A 17,223-nucleotide genomic window follows, 5' to 3' on the forward strand; every position below is an offset into this window, starting at 1 on the left:
TATAAAGAATAAAATTGCACCTATTATTATTCTAACGGGATGTTTGCTGTATAGCTTATACCTTCTAATGATGCTACATATTGAGACTATATCGTGGGTGTAATTTTGTGTAATGGGGAGCAATAATATTTTGAAAAGTTGAAATTCTGCTACTTTTTGAAAATATACTCTTCCTCTATCCCATTCAGACTGGGCATTTTTGGGCTTCTTGGAACCGGCCTCAGAGACACGCTCCCTTTCACTTTAAAACTTTAAATATACTTGTATCTTAGCCACGATCAAGTTGAGGTCATTTTTTTAAATTATGGGTAAGTTTACTGGCTGGATCTGTATTTTCCAATTACTTACACCAAGAATATATTTGTAGCAGAAAAAGATAAAAAATCAATGGGTGATAAAATTATAAATTTAGTTGACGCTTTGACAGCTTTACCAGATTCAAATTTATCCTTTTCTTCAGAAAAGTTGCATTTAGTTACATTTCCTGATCCAAATAAGACGAATGGAGCATAACAGTCTTCTTTCGATCGTCCACAGTCTTGTCCTGAGAAACCTGAGACCGGATACATGACGATGGAAGGATCTCCTTGCTCCAGTAGTGCTTACGATTACGCTTACGCGAAAACTTCAAAACACACTAGACGAATATTGGTTTCCCGGGCAGGAATGAAGTGCGATAAAATCTCCACTGGACACTTCGGTGAAAATACGTCAAGAAATCAACAACAATCACCATCTGATGAATTCAGATCATCTGCAATTTATACTGATAAAGATTACAAGAATGCAGAAGACACCTGTGTGAAGAACAGTTTATCTTATCAAAGAGCAAACGACGAACGTTTGCAGGTGGATTGTGGAGCTTCTGCTCTGTCATATGAAAACTTCGCCGACAGCAGCTCGAGGCATTTCTCAACGGAGAGAACCGATCCTGAGGAGTATGTTGAAATGGGAAAGAGAAGAGGAGTGCGGTTTGCGGATAGTAAAGATAAAAATGGTCACAATGGCTTATCCAAAGAAGAAGAAGAAGGCCCTGGAAATCTGGTTCTCGTGAAAACTGGGAAGCTCAGATCATCTGCAAGTTCCCCTGATAAACATTACGAGAACATAAGTGCAAAGAATAATTCATCTAATGAAGGTGAAAACGAGGAGAGTTTACGGCTAGATTGTAGAGCTTGTGGTTTGCCTTATGAAAACCTTCCTGGTAGCAGCACCAGCCATTTTTCAGCGGAGAGAACCGATCTTGAGGAGTATGTCGAAATGAGTAAGAGAAGAACCGTGCAGCTTGCAGATAGTCGTGTTCAACCTGGTCTTCATGGTTTCCCCGGGCCGACATTGAAGAGGGTCCTTTCCAACTTGAGCCCCTGTAATGAGAAAAATGATGAGAAAATGGACGAGAAGGACGACGATGACGGACTCGAAAGATGATAGCGATGATAATAATTCTCGAGTGCCTAATAAGACTGACGATCAAGGGCTGTATGGCAGCCGATACATACTGTACCACAGCAACGTCTAAGGTCGGAAAAATCACAAAAAAAAACCAACAACAAACAACGGACCTCTGCGTGACATTATGGTGTTTTATAGCTGTTGTGAATTTTTTATTTGCAATGAAACTGTTTTTATAAGCAAAGGTGAGGAAAAAGAAACCACAAGACTTTTTCAGTTTTGTCATTTTTGTCTTTGTATTGTGTAAATACAAGGCGAAGCCAAACGAAACCTTTATTAATATAAATTTCCAGCTTGAGCCCCTATAATGAGAAAGATGGTGGGAAAATAGACGAGAAGGACGACGATAACGGTGACGAAAGATGATGGCGATGATCATAATTCTCGAGTGCCTAATAAGACTGATCGATTAATGTTTTCGTCGGTGATACCGGCCAACTCCAATCAAGTCTATTTAAGCCCAATAGCTCAATTGGTCTCTCTACTGTTTACCTACCAGGGACGGATCCAGGATTTTTTTTAGGAGGGGGTGCACTCGTCTCTTGCTCTAGTTCAACACCAATAAACCGCATATATATATTTTTTTGAAGAATACCAGTTGTATTAGAAAACCGCAGGTCATCTCTGGGGGGAGGGGGGGGGGTGCGCACCCCCTGCACCCTCCCCCTAGATCCGCCCCTGCCTACAGTTACTGGTTGGTTTATCCGTTGGAAAGCACTTTGAACAACTAGGCCATGAATGATAACCTCGCTTAAGTGCTTTTAAAAATTGCAATTGTACATGTAGAACTGTTTGAGTTTAAAATAGCCTGTCTCATTTCTAATCAGTAGTTACATTAAAACCTGGTACGGTAAGGATGCCATAAAAAGTTACATACAACCTTGAAGAGTTACTACAACCTTCTATGGATTAAAATTGTTCAGATATGCTGCTCCTCAAGTGTGGAATACGCTGCCCGATAACATAACAACTACTGAATCTGTCATTGCTTAAAAGCGCGCTATTCATAATATTACCGTGTAGATAATTTTTTTTAAGACGAGTCTAATAATATGGGCATGCGTAGAAATTTTATACTTTCATACTTTATCAATTTTACTGCATTTCTTAAATACTATTATCCTCGAAGATACTAGATCTCTTGAACTATTCTAAATCTGAGTTTAAATAAAGTTATATTTATGTATGTTGTATGTATACAGATACGTTTTTACTAAGTTGCTTAAGGATTTTACATATTTTCAACAACCAGGACAAGAATACCCACATGCAATTCGGAAAAAGGATGACTGACCAGTATATGTTGTGAGATATGAGGCCTGCAATTCAAATCGGTAGAACTAAAAGGAGACTAGAAGCTTCTTTAGCGAGTAACAACAACATGTTTTCGAAGCGTAACGAATCAAATGAGGTAAACGGCTTCGAAACAAGGAGCATTCAATATTCTCTTTTCTATTGAACGACACATAGCCAAAACGTACCTCGTGAATGGAACCCTACTGAAATAACGATTAATTTAGCATGGCTAGAAATGGTTATTATAGAAAATACTCATTACTTTTTTGCCTGTGTCTTGCAAAATTCAATAATATTCGACACCTTAATATTCAATCCCCCATTTCCAGTTATCATTGAACCACTTGAAGGAAACTGACAACAATCCAATGAAGTGTCAATCTGAAATAAAAATGACGATATTCTTTCAATACAATTCATTCTTTTTTCCTCTTAAAGCACTTACGGAATAGCGATTTTTGGACACAAGAACAGTCCACTGTACAAAAAAAAAGCAGTGCTGTTGCTTAACAATATATCGATATTGCAATTAAAAACAAAACGATTTGCCTGGAGTCGATGAAAAAGTGGTCACTTTTGTCTCAAGTTCTTCAATTCTAAAATCTCAACTCTTTTTTTCAGTAGGAGGGTACAAATTTATCTTTTGTGGAAAAATGAAAACCCTTGCCATAAATGTTTTGGTCAAGTAGGTTTAAAATGCACTTAAAGCGACCCTTAATGCTTAAGAAGAGGATAGCATACCTAAAATGGAAATTGTTTCCATATATTGATGTGAATGAGAGTCTAGTTGCTAAGTAAAATGCTTAAGACTCCTTAATATTGAAACAAATATATTTTTCTAGTGTAGCCACAAATACATCTCAACATAATCACTAGAACTATTCGTTTCGACATTTCTGAGATGGCTTGCTATTTCCGGCCAGATTTGGTTTAGAAAGTGTCAGCACAATCTAATAGAAATTTAAAATGTACATTTTCTCGCTACAGAGAAAACAGGTACGTCTCTGTGTACGGACACTGGAAGAAAAGCTGAAAAACCTGGCTAAAAACCTTGAAGGTCAAGAATAGTCAACTTAATGATACCGAATGAAATGATGTTAACGATATTGATTTCATCAGTTCTTGTTTTCCACATTTTCGTTGGTTATGCGTTGGAAGACGCTTATGTTATTACCAGAAGCTCTGGGCCAAAGGATCAGGTCTGGAATGGCAAAGACTCTTTTGAAATTCCACCATCGAAATGTAATCCATTAACAGCCTCAATAGCAGATGAATGCGAACTATTGGGAGCAGATCCGCCGGCGAGAAACCTGCCAAAGTGTTGTTGTCCGTGTCCTGGTAGCAGACCTACGCTCGCTTTCCTTAAGAATCAGTGGGCGTGTTTGGACAATCAGTTTATACGAGTCTTACAAGGTACGAAGATGAAGTAATTACCAAAATCATGTTGGAACAATTTATTTGCAGTTCGACCATGGGCATAATTATAGTTGGCATTTGATGCATAATATCTTTAATTACTACTTAATCAGGTTTGAAATCTCCGGTACGCAATAACAGCGTTGGTGAAAAGGTCGCAAAAAGACTAAGGTCAAAGTTAGAATTGTGATAATATTTAGTGTCTAAGCATTTACTAGTCATGCTCTACGTGCCTACAGGCACACGCATACGCATCATATTTTCTATCAAAAAATAGGTACATGTACAGGTTAACTCTCATAGTTACGAGCTATACCTATTCATACGTACTAAATATTGCTTTTCGTTGCTCATTACATAACAGACTGCAACCACACAAGCTATTTTTTGAATGAGCCAAGGAATCCTCCAAGAGAGTTATGGGCGTTACAAACCTCTCTCTCAATGTCAACCAATATTCCGAATAATGGCCTACAAAGCTGTGAGGTGTTGCCAAATTCTTCGTGGTATCTTGGGTGCAATGGGACGCGAGTGAAGTCACCTCTCTATCAAAGGAAGATAACGACCTGTTTGCATTAACCAATGACTTTGGTGATGTTGTATTCAACTACGTCTCTCTAGAGGTACGAAAATGTCTTTTATATCGATATGTCAGAACAGGTGAGGTCAGAAACCATCACGAGAAGGTTGACGGCTCCATCCTTGTATATTCTCAGTAAAAAAAACGACAAAAGAAATGATAATTTCGGTGTGAATATATTTTTGCAAGGAATACTTATAAAGGAGAGCGATTTTACGCCTGCGTTTGAAGGCATACTGAGTATTTGCATGTGGTTATCCGAGCCAAAAAAAGCACAACTTTTTTTACAAAAAAGGCAGTACCTTCTTGCTTAGTTATATTAGGATTCAATGTCACGCCATCGAAAAAAGAAAAAAAAGAAAAAGAAAAAGAAAAAAAAATCAAACCATTCGAAAATAGATAGATAAATATAGATTCACATGCGATTTTCCATACAGTATGAGATGCTCTACGGAATGTTTTACCCAGATAATTGAGTTTTCTGTGGAAAGGCCATGTAGGGAAACAGTGTTCAAGATTACAAGTTCCATGCATTAACCTGGATTATTATTCATTCAAAATATTTCCCCGATTCTGATTGGCTAAAAGCACACGTTTAATTCACCATAACCAGTTACTGATGACCAAATTTGGAAGAAATTTTACTTTAACGAGGAAATGACGTCAAAAATGCAGCGTTTTCGCAGGTCAAGGCACCGTTAACCGTGAAGACCTGGGGACGAGGTTGAGTTGCTTTGGTTGTGAACTTGAAAAAATGGCGGACATTTCACTGGTTTCAAGAGTAAGAACTAGGCGAAAAAATAGCTGAAAACATGGCAAGAACAGCAAGAACACAACTCGAAGGGCGCCATCTGCTATTTGGAGAATATTTGTGGAGCTGGACAAACCTAAACGTACGCTTTCGAAGATGAACTGAACATTGATGGATCGATGGAGGTAAGCATGTTTTAGCTATGTTTTTAAACTAGGAACTATTTTGAATGAATAATAAAACAGTTATTGAATTCGGCTTTCGTATCATATGAAGAATTATGGAGATCTCGCCTACGGCCTTGACGGATAACACCCTCCTCGATCTCCATAATTCTTCATAAGACACTCAGCCTCATTCATTAACTGTTAATTAAACGGAAAATAAGTTGAAGGAATAGGATGGACTAACGTCGTGAAGCAGCGCCGGGCCAAGATAATGAACTAAAAGTTACAAATGTTCAAATTGAAACCTCAACATTTTTCAATACATTTCTCTTCACAGGTTAGAGGTGGTGTTCTAAACGCACATTTGCTAGAGGGGAAAATTATCAACCTTGCTATACGATGCAACCTGTCAAACAGCAATGCCCAGTTTCACAGCTGCCTGATGTTTAAATTAAAGGGGCAACAAATATGTAAGTTTTTCTCCTCAGTAGATATCCGTTTTTCACTATTCAATGGTTATGATGATCTCTGAGCCGCCGTAAAAGCATTGAGATTTGTTCGCGCTTTTTTAAAAATTATCTGACAGTTATTGCCGGATTGCGCGAAAAATGCAGCTATGAACACTGATACTGGCCACATGATATCTTAAATTTTCAGAGGTAATCAAAGACTGACTGTAAATGTATTTCATCAGGTCCTGAGCCAGAACCTGAGCTATACACCCGCACCACTAGAAGTCCCAGAAATCCAAACCGAAATTCTCCTAACGACGTAAACACATCTCCGTCACCTGGCAACGTAAGTATAGGGGAAAAAGCGATGTCAGTGATACACGACGCCCTTTGGTCACATGATTTGAAATAGCCTCGCGGGTGAATTGACAACCCCTAGGCAGTGGGGTCTTAAAAATAGCAATAACAGTTAACAGCAATAACAGTTAACAACAAAAATCCAGATTTTTAGGGTGTTTAGGGTGGCTGCAAGTAAAACGCGGGGCCAGGGTCGGGGTCTATTTTTTGGGGGGAGGGGGGGGGGGAGAACCCTAACCCTAACCCTAACCCAAACCTTAAAACAGCATTTTTTAGAAAAAAGACCATCAAAATATAAGAAGTAGGAGTTTCAACCAAAACTGCGAAGGGATATTTTAAAATTTTCGAGGAACAAGTCGTTCGACTCCAGAGCAAGGTTTTGAACCATTTATAGTGCTTTTAAAACTAAAAAGTACTCTTTAAAGAATAGCACGATTGACAATCGGCTTTTGTTTTTTTTAAAAAAGCGAAACACTGGAATCATCTGTCCCAAAAATTCAAACTGTTGTCTTGGCTATCTCAGGTAGCAATTTGTTATTGATATTCCACAACAATGTCATAGCTGAATTTTGACCGACTTTTAGTTACGGACTTCTGCTCCACCGATTTTTCTGAAATTTTCGTAGCATATTTATTATATCAAAAGCCGATACAAGAAATTGCAGTACAAAATATCGGTGATCTTCTTTACTAGAAGCGATTTTCTTTGAACAGTGGGGTCCTTTTAAGCGCTAATGTCCCCCCCAAAAAATTACCATCAATGAAATCGGAATATTTCGTATTATTGCCGAATGATTTCTGTTGTTCTTTCCAAAGTTTCGCAGCCATCGCGTTGAAAACAAAAAAAGTTTTGACGGAAAGTCAGTCATAGCTCAATGCTTCTGTTTAATGACGGAGCCACCTTAATATTGTTCGGTGTCTTTTCAATTTTTTAAATCGCGCCACTTGGTGATTTCACCCGTCTTCAACGCCAGGAAACTACCCCCCCCCCCTCCCCCCACAAAGAAAAACAACAACAACAAAAAATTGTGAGTTGCGAAAGGCCTTTTCCAATTTTTGTAGAGAGCATTTTGAAAGAAATTAAATTGGAGATTAAGTTTGCAAAACCAAGGAGTGACAAAAGGTTTAATACACCGATAATAATGAGTAATTTCTCACTATAACCGTACCATTACTTCGTCGTTAGTTTCACTCTCGTCCCAGCCCAGGCCATGAAGGCATCTTGGACGGTAGAGGGATCAAAGGAGTCATAGCAGCCGTCATTGTCTCCATTGCATTTCTCATTGCGATTACCGTCTGCTTATTGTTTCATCGCCATCGGCAGCCATCAAAGTAGGTAGAACTTGACAGTAATAAATAAGTGTAACATGGCCAAATGTTTTACTTTTAGTAGGTCTGTTTACAGTCATCGGATACTGGGCTAAGATAAATGAAGGCTGAGGGTACGTTCACACCGGACTTTTAACGGCTAGGCCTAAAAAAGGTTGGTTAACTGCGCGTGAACGAAACACCCTAACGCACCGATTTTCAACCGGTGCCTTAATTGTAAACGCAGCCTGAGTTGGACCACGTCCCAAGTGGACTTCGTCTATTAATTGATCATTAACGAGGGAAACACGTGGAAGAAGCTCGCGGGGAGATGCTTAAACAAGCTGTTACGAACGTGTAACAAGATTTGTAACGAGTGGGACCAGCGACATTCAAATAACAGCAACACGTTTATTATAAACGAATATAATTTACATACACGATCAGAGTGAACACAACTAGTTCTAAGATACGAGCAAATACAGAGTTCGAAGCTTACTGTATCCGCTGGCACAGCCTCCAGTTCAGTTCCTAACATCAACAGATGTAATTGTCCGAAGACAATGTCCACATAAATCCATAAATGAGGGAAAAATCATAACCCAAAGCGGGCAAGCTAAGCATAGCCCCAAAAACTCCTGTCGCCTTCAACAAACTCGTGGGCTCCTCTCACATGCCCAAATATGGTCAAAGCAGTCAGTGTGCCATATTTGGCAAAACTTACAGATACATGTACATGTAACAAAGCGAACAAACGTAACTCATAAAAATAATTAAAAAAAACTTAAAATTAAAAAACGTTCTCTGCTTATCTTTCACCTTACAGAAAGCAAGAGCGTGACAATAATCTCTTCGAAGGTAACTTTCTATTCACTTTACATGCATGTTAATATAAAGATAAACTATGGCAATCCCTCCTTGTTTGGCTAACGTACTCATATTCTAGCTATAAGGTCCTAGAAAGCGCGTAAATCGAGCCAAGCAGTAGCTTTAAAATAAAGCTGCCATCACACAATAAGAAAATTAAACTCTCAACCACTAAAATGTTCGTTTCGAGCTGGCAGACAGCTCTTTTTGTTTTAATCTTACTTTGGAACTTGTTCGAGGTCTAAACATTCTCCAGGTTCAAGATCGAATTGTAACTTGGTGAAACACTGATGTCACTATCATTAATATTTTAAAATAAACTTTAAATTTTCAATTAAAATCGAGTTGCAATCTCTTGCACTTTACTTTTGTAAGTGACTTTAAAAAGCAGCAAACTGAATAAAACTTTGAAATATACAATCACATACGCTCAGAATGAAACACTTCTTAATTCCCCATTTATTTTCCCTTGTAGTCACAATTTCCAGCCGACAAATTTTGCAGGTGCGTCTTTAACGTAAAATATAGCGACTATTTAATATTATCTTGATTATAAACGATCTGTCATGTTGCTGATCTGATTTTATGTTGGTTATTATTCTGTGAGGTTGGCACCCTTTTTATTCATGGAAGACTCTGGGAATACTTCCTCGTTCTTACGTTCCACTAGTTGTCTGCTATTGGTGAGAAGAAAGTGAAATCACAAGGTTTACGATTCAGCCTATTTTCAATGTCATAGTCACTCAAGAGGGATCGGCTAAGTTAGTCAGGTTGTTCTTGTTCTTCCTATTGTTTATTTACTGTTTTTATTCTTTTATTTATTTATTATTATTTTTCTAACGTCCACAGTCTTTACCCGAGGAAACGGACGTTGGAGAGATGATAATGGAAGAAGGTTCTTGCCCCGAGAGAAGTTATGATTACGCTTACGCAAATCCTGTACAAGTAACAAATTCTTTAATCTTGATCTTGTTTTATTCATACATTTATTTGGTTATTTATTTATTTTCTCTAACGTTCACAGTCTTTTTCAGAGGAAACTGACGTTGGGTACATGATGATGGAAGAAGCCTCTTGCTCCGGGGGAAATTATGATTTCGCTTACGCAAACCCTGTACAAATAACAAATTCTTTTTAAAATTTGATCATGTTCTATTCATTTATCTCTTTGCTTATATATTTATTTATTTTCTCTACTATCCAAAGTCCTTCTCCGAGGAAACTGACACTGGATACATGATGATGGAAGGAGCTTCTTGCCCCGAGAGACCTTGTGATTACGCTTACGCAAATCCTGTAGAAATCACACCTCCTTCTTTAATCTCGCGGAGCACAAGAACGGGGTGCGTTCCCGCTGATGCCTCTACTAATCAGCAATCACCACCATCTGTTGAAGCCAGGTCACCAGCCATTTATATTGTTAAAAGTTACGAAGACACGAACAATGTTAACGCAAAGAACAGCTTATTTACTAAAGGTAAAAACGATTGCGTTACGGATGAATGTTATCGAATGGACGAATATAATGATTTCAATTGCCTCTAGCAATTTTCTTTCTCTTTTTCGGTACCTAAAAATTTTCTATAGGATATCCTCGGACAATTACTAAGTAAGACGGAATAGACCTTTTTACCGATACGGCGGCCAAGTTGAATTAATTCGATTTAAGGAGTATTATAGGATGCCCAGGAGGCATGAGCACATTTCGTTTGTATTTTTGAGCGCTTTTCGGGACATTTTTTCTTAAAGTTTTCTTAGAATAAGATTGTAATGAGAGAGAAGATCCTTGTGCCGTGTTTGGATGTAATAATGATCGCCTTTTTCTAGTTTAGTATTAGAAATATGGTCTTTCACTGTATATTTCTCGGGAAAAGGCGATCATTATCACATCCAAACACGGCACAGGGATCTTTTTTCCCATTAGAATCTTATTCTAAGAAAACTTTCAGAAAAAATGTCCCGAAAAGCGCTCGACAATACAAACGAAATGTGCTCTAGCCTGCGTAGCATGGCGGTTTTGTCGAGCCGGGCGCAGGAGCGGCGTAGCCGCGAAATTTGCGCGCGAAGCGCGCGAGAACGAGCGGCGAAGCCGCGAGAAAAATAAAAACCGCCTGCCCGGATTCGTGGCCTTTTCAACTGCCGCCCTTTTCAACTCATTTTGACATCCTGTTGACAACTTGTTTGGTTTTCCCAGCCAATCAGAAATAAAGTGTTGACAGTCTAAACACGACACAAAGGCTCGTGATATAGTGTAAAACATGACCTTGGCCGGAATTGGAGTTTGCTTGAACAAACACAGGTTTTTTCTTTGTGGATATCTCGCGTATAGGTGACTACACTGCGTTCTAAACTTGACTGAGTAGATCTTATTTTTGCTGCGCTAAGTCTTACATTTATTTAGAGGTCATGAAGTTGGTATGTTTAATCCGTATTGAGTAATTATTTCCTGTGGTTAATGTTTTTTTCGCTAATTAGAATTTGTTGATCTCAGATGCAGTTGTAAAGTACTAATTTCTTTGACCACTCTTAAAGCCTAAAGCTTTTTATTACGGTTAAATAAATGTTTTAGTTTCTTTGGTCTTTTCCGACTAAAATGCCTGGATCTGGACAACTACAAACCAAGGAGCCATGGTTTGTAGTTTCTTTGTCACTGCTTTGTCCGTGAATGTTTTGACGCTGGACCCGGCTTTTTAAGTGTTGTTTGCAGGATGTTGTATTTTTACGTATAGCGCGATCTTCAGATTTGAGTTGTAGCTTAAACTTAAGCTACACCAAGCAAAAAAGTATGGAGAATTACGCTGTGCGTCTTTACATCAACCACAATCGCGGACACCGTTCGATGTATTGCGCTGGAGTGCGTTATTCTGTAACACCGAGTAATAGAGAAAATTGAGGTGAACTTTCTCGAAGCACTGAAATTTACTGTTTCTGTCATAAGGTCCATTGCTTTACAGCTCAGCGACAACATTTCAGATATCTGGTCGTAATTTTTAGAGGGGAAATTGTGATCATACAGGTTTTCGATGAGGATATTTCTTCTTTGGCCATAGCAAAGACAGTAAAGATCATGCTCTTGCCAAATCTTGTTGACAAAATTTCCATGACATCTCTCCTTTGAAGAAGACTGTAAATGGCCATTTCCTGTTTAGGCTTCAATACAATTGCCCTGTTTTCCCGTCAAATATTCAAGATCGACGACGCTCCGGTCAACGCTTCTTTGATATTTTGATTTTGTTTTGCGGAGATGATTTGTTCAGTCCCTCGAAACTCTCCCATGGGAGACTACCAAAATATTTGATTGACAGGCGAACATTCCGAACCAATCGGAACGACCCGTACGCTGGCGTACGGACCGACTCAAAAAAGCCCCCCGTCCGTGCAGGCGGTTTTTCAAGTTGCTTCCGCCCCAATCTCCTCGCGGTTTCTCTGCCCTCGCCCGCCTTTATTACTTAGCGCGCCAAACCGAAACCGCCATGCTACGCAGGCTAAATGTGCTCATGCCCCATGGGCATCCTATAATACTCCTTAAATCGAATTAATTATGGCCGCCGTATCGGTAAAAAGGTCTATTAATCGTCACTAGTGTCACCGACCTATGTTTATGTACTAGGTAACTTGTTAAATATTCTAAAGAAAGATTTAAAAACAACAATCACATATGTTCAAAGAATGGGATTGCTGAACTCTCAATATTTTTGCCTTGTAGGGACCATATACAGCCCAATTTCACAGGTACACTTACGTTAATAAAAAGAATAAAATTGCATGTATTGTTATTCTGAAAAAATTCATTAAAACGGAATGTTTGATGCTACACATTGAGACTATAGATCGTCGGTGTAATTATGTGTAATGGGAACAATAATATTTGAAAAGTTGAAATTCTGCTACTTTTGGAAGAATATATTCTGTCTCTAAACCATTCAGACTGGGCATTTTTTGGGCTTCTTGGAACGAGGCCTCAGAGACACGCTCCCTTTCACTTTAAAAATACTTGTATCATGGCTAAGGTCAAGTTGAGGTCACTTTTTTTAAATTATAGGTAAGTTTACTGGCTGGATCTATCTTTTCCAATTACTTACACGAAGAATTTAAATGTAGCAGAAAAACGTAAAAAATTTGGGGGGTAATAAAATTATAAATTTATCTGACATTTTGACACCTTTACTGGATTCAAATTTAATCTTTTGTTTAGAAAATTGTCTTATTTAGTTAAATTTCTTGATCTGAGTAAGACAAATTGAGCATAACAATTTTCTTTCATCCACAGTCTCGTCCTGAGAAACCTGAAACTGAATACATGACGATGGATGAATTCAGATCTCCTGCAATTTACACTGAAAAAGATTACGAGAATGCAGAAAACACCCATGTGAAGAACGGTTTATCTGATCAAGGAGCAAACGACAAACGATTGCAGGTGGACTGTGGAGCTTCTGCTCTGTCATATGAAAACTTTCCCGGTAGCAGCTCGGGACATTTTTCAGAGGAGAGAAACGATCCTGAGGAGTATGTTGAAATGGGAAAGACAAGAGGCGTGCAGTCTGCGGATAATGGAGATGAATATGGTCGCAATGCCTTACCCAAAGAAAAAGAAGGCCCTGGAAATCCATTTCTCGTGAAAAGTGAGAAATTCACATCATCTACGATTTCCCCTGATAAACATCACGATAACGTAAATGCAAAGAATAGTTCATCTAATGAAGGTGAAAACGACGAACGTTCGAAGCTAGACTGTAAAGCTTGTGGTTTTTCTTACGAAAACTTTCCCGGCAGCAGCTCGGGACATTTCTCAGCGGAGAGAACGGATGCTGAGGAGTATATTGAAATGGGAAAGAGGAGAGGCGTGCGGTTTGCGGATAGTGAAGATAAAAATGGTCAAAATGGCTTATCCAAAGAAGAAGAAGACGGCCCTGGAAATCTGGTTCTCGTGGAAACTGAGAAACTCAGATCATCTGCAAGTTCCCCTTATAAACATTACGAGAACATAAGTGCAAAGAATAATTCATCTAATGAAGGTGAAAACGACGAGCGTTTGCGGTTGGATTGTAGAGCATGTGGTTTGCCCTACGAAAACCTTCCCGGTAGCAGCACCAGCCATTTTACAGCGGAGGGAACCGATCCTGAGGAGTATGTCGAAATGGGTAAGAGAAGAAGCGTGGAGCTTGCGGATAGTCGTGGTCAACCTGGTAATCATGGTTTTCCCGGGCCGACATTGAAGAAGAGGGTCCTGAATATCTAATGCTAATCGGAAGTGGGCCCGTTAAAGTGAGTTTTAAACTGACTTTTCGGTGACAAAAGGTCATGGCGATGATAAGACGATCAACGGCTGTATCACAGCCGTTACCACAGTAACTTCGTTGATCGGAAAAATCACAAAAACAAACAACGGACCTCTGCGTGACATTATGGTGTTTTATAGGTGTTGTTAATTTGTTATCTGAAATGAAACTGTTTTTTTAATTTTGTAAGCAAAAGTGAGGAAAAAGAAACCACAAGACTTTTTCAGATTTGTCATATTTGTCTTTGTATTGTGTACGTCCAAGGCGAAGCCAAACGAATTAAAAAGCTTTATTAATATAAATTTCCAGCTTGAGCCCCTATAATGAGGAAGATGGTGAGAAAATAGACGAGAAGGACGACGATGACAGTGACGAAAGATGTTGGCGATGATCATAATTCTTGAGTCCCTAATAAGACTGATCGATTAATGTTTTCGTCGGTGATACCGGCCAACTCCAATCAAGTCTATTTAAGCCTCCACTCTTACAATGTCCAACTACCTGTTCTTGTTGTGTGTGGGATAATGGCTAGCATAATTCAGCCACGTGATGATTTTACTGATGATTTTTTTTTATCAGCGCGATATGTCCGGCGGGAATACGTAATTTTATGCTTGATTTGTTGACGCTTGGTAGTCCGAAAACAAGTTAAATAATTTTATGTTATATCTTGTTAATGCAGCTTTTTTTTGTTTAAGTACTTTCAAAAAAAAATGGAAGAACAGGTCACTGAGGCGAAACGCTGAAGAAGTAATTGTTGCGATTAATCGCCTGCTGGTTTAAAAACGATGGAAGAGTGCATTAAATTGGATAATGCCCTCGCCCCTTGGCCTTCCTTGTTCTGCGCGCTCGGTCATCATTTGTTAATGCTTCCATGTAAGGCCAACCAAGCGTCCCTCTGAGCTAAAGCCTTATGTTATACATATGATATGTTTCCGAGAAAGGACTGGGCGGTGTCATCTTAGCCTGAGAAAACAGCCGACATTTCGCGACGCCACCACTGCTTCTGATTGGTCGTGCCGCGTGTGAAATTTGCTTTAACCATTTAGAAGCACTACCCAGATCTGGGTAGTGACGCGTCATGAGTATGGAAATTCTGCGCTCGTTTCTCAGACGTCATAATTGGCTATCTTTCTCCACGCTCTTGCTCATTTTGATCGAAGTTCAATTTTTACTTTGTGAAGTTTTTTACCCTCATTACCATATTTCGTAGTTGGGAACTTTCTTTTTAATTTGTTGTTGTTGCTGTTGTTATTTCTTGTTCTCGTTCGTTTTCTTTATATGAGTTCCACAAATTTTCCAGCAATTTGACTAATTAGATTTATCGCAACCTTCGGTTATTATTTTCAATATTCGTGGAAATTGTAAAGTTAGGGAATCTTTTTTTTTTAAAGGATGCTTTAACAAAAGGTTCGGTTGCACTAGGGGAGCTTGCTCCTATTGACCATTACCACCAAATTTGTCAAGAACAGGCAATTATTTTATGACTGACTTGTGAAATTCCAATTCACAAAACGGTGGATAACGCTATCCGCATGATAAATATTAGTCAACTAGACAGCTCAGACAATTGGTCTCGTCTACTGTTTTCCTACATTCACTGGATGGTTTCTCCGTTGGATAGCACTGTCCATCACCATCTTTTGAATAACTGCGCTTTAGTGCTTTTAACAATGGCACATGTTCAACTGTTCGAGTTCAACCCTTTAAACCCTAAGATCAAAATTTGAATTCTCAATTGTTGCCCCTGTTCATTTCTTACAGAAGTAGTTGGGAGAAGTAAGATAAACTATCAAGCAAATTCATCTTGTGTGATCATGTCCGTAATTCCCATGACCACTCTGTTTTACAAAGCATTGATATTACAAGGAGAAATTTGATGCTGATCACTCTTAGGGCTTAAAGGGCTAAAGTAGCCTATATCAGTTCTAATCAGTAATTACATTAAAACCTGGTACGAATTGCATAGGAAGTTACATACAGCCTTGAAGAGTTACTACAACCACCTATGGATTGCAATCGTTCAGATTTGCTGCCTCTCAAGTATGGAATAGGCTGCCTGATAACAGAAGATCTTCTGAATCTCTCATTGCTTAAAAGCGCGCTATTCATAATATTACTGTGTAGATATTTTTTTCTAAGACGAGCCTAATAATATGCGCATGCGTAGCAATTTTATACTTCCATACTTTATCAATTTTGCTGCATTTCTTAAATACTATTACACTCGAACATACTAGATCTCTCGAACTATTCTAAATCCAAGTTTAAATAAAGTGATATTTATGTATGTTGTATGTATACAGATACGTTATTACGAAGTTACTTAAGGATGTTACATATTTTCAACAACCAGGAGAAGAATACTCGCATGAAATTCAGAAAAAGGATGACTGACCAGTATATCTTGTGAGATATGAGGCCTGCACTTCAAATCGGTAGAACTAAAAAGAGACTAGAAGTTTCTTTGGCGAGTAACAACAACATGTTTTCGAAGCGTAACGAATAAAATGAGTAAACAGCTTCGAAGCGAAGAGCATTTAATATGCCCTTTTCTTGTGAACCACACATAGCTAAAACGTACCTCGCGCATCAATCCCTTTTCAAATAACGATTAATTTAGGAGGGATAGAAATGGTTATTATAGCACATACTCATTATTTCAGAATTAATAGGGACTCAAAAGAATAAATTATTTCATTGCTTTCGTCTTACAAAATTCAATAATATTCGACACCTCAATATTGAATCCCCCATTTTTAGTTATCATTGAACTACTTGAAGGAAAGTGACAACAATCCAATGAAGTGTCAATCTGAAATAAAAATTAAGATATTCTTTCAATCCAATTCATTCTATTTTCCTCTTAAAGTACTTACGTAATAGCGATCCACTGTACATAAAAAAAAAGTGCTGTTGCTTAACAATATATCGATATTGCAATTAAAAACGATTTGCCTGGAGGCGATGAAAAAGTGGTCAGTTTTGTCTCAAGTTCTTCAATTCTAAAATCTCAACTCTTTTTTTCAGTAGAAGGATACAAATTTATCTTTTGTGGAAAAATGAAAACCCTTGCCATAAATGTTTTGGTCAAGTAGGTTTAAAATGCACTTAAGGCGACCCTTAATACTTAAGAAGAGGACGGCATACCTAAAATGGAAATTGCTTCCATATATTGATGTGAATGAGTGTCATGTTGCTACGTAAAATGCTCAAGACTCCTTAATATTGAAACGAATATATTTTTCGAGTGTAGCCACAAATACATCTCAACACAATCACTTGAACTATTCGT

At 38.4% G+C, this 17,223-nt stretch overlaps 1 protein-coding gene and 1 long non-coding RNA gene across 3 annotated transcripts; both read left to right on the plus strand.

The window, feature by feature from the left end:
• The first annotated feature begins 3,382 nt into the window (after positions 1-3,382).
• On the plus strand, positions 3,383-7,797 carry LOC140922216 (uncharacterized). The gene is made up of 5 exons (XR_012164082.1): positions 3,383-4,161; positions 4,529-4,787; positions 6,000-6,132; positions 6,357-6,460; positions 7,658-7,797. It is a non-coding gene; the product is annotated as an uncharacterized lncRNA (long non-coding RNA).
• Positions 7,798-9,393: 1,596 nt separating this feature from the next.
• On the plus strand, positions 9,394-14,584 carry LOC140922212 (uncharacterized). Of its 2 annotated transcripts, XM_073372196.1 has the most exons (4): positions 9,394-9,585; positions 9,853-10,123; positions 12,353-12,378; positions 12,917-14,584. In XM_073372196.1, the coding sequence occupies exons 1-4, from the start codon at positions 9,526-9,528 to the stop codon at positions 13,886-13,888; spliced, it is 1,329 nt and encodes a 442-aa protein (XP_073228297.1). In that variant the 5' UTR covers positions 9,394-9,525; the 3' UTR covers positions 13,889-14,584. The 2 variants fall into 2 exon arrangements, with proteins under 2 accessions (XP_073228297.1, XP_073228298.1); XM_073372197.1 differs by lacking the exons at positions 9,394-9,585; positions 12,353-12,378 and having other exon boundaries at positions 10,000-10,123.
• Positions 14,585-17,223: the final 2,639 nt, after the last annotated feature.

This window comes from Porites lutea, chromosome 13, assembly GCF_958299795.1.
Source record: "Porites lutea chromosome 13, jaPorLute2.1, whole genome shotgun sequence".
Classification (NCBI taxonomy): Eukaryota; Metazoa; Cnidaria; class Anthozoa; order Scleractinia; family Poritidae; genus Porites; species Porites lutea.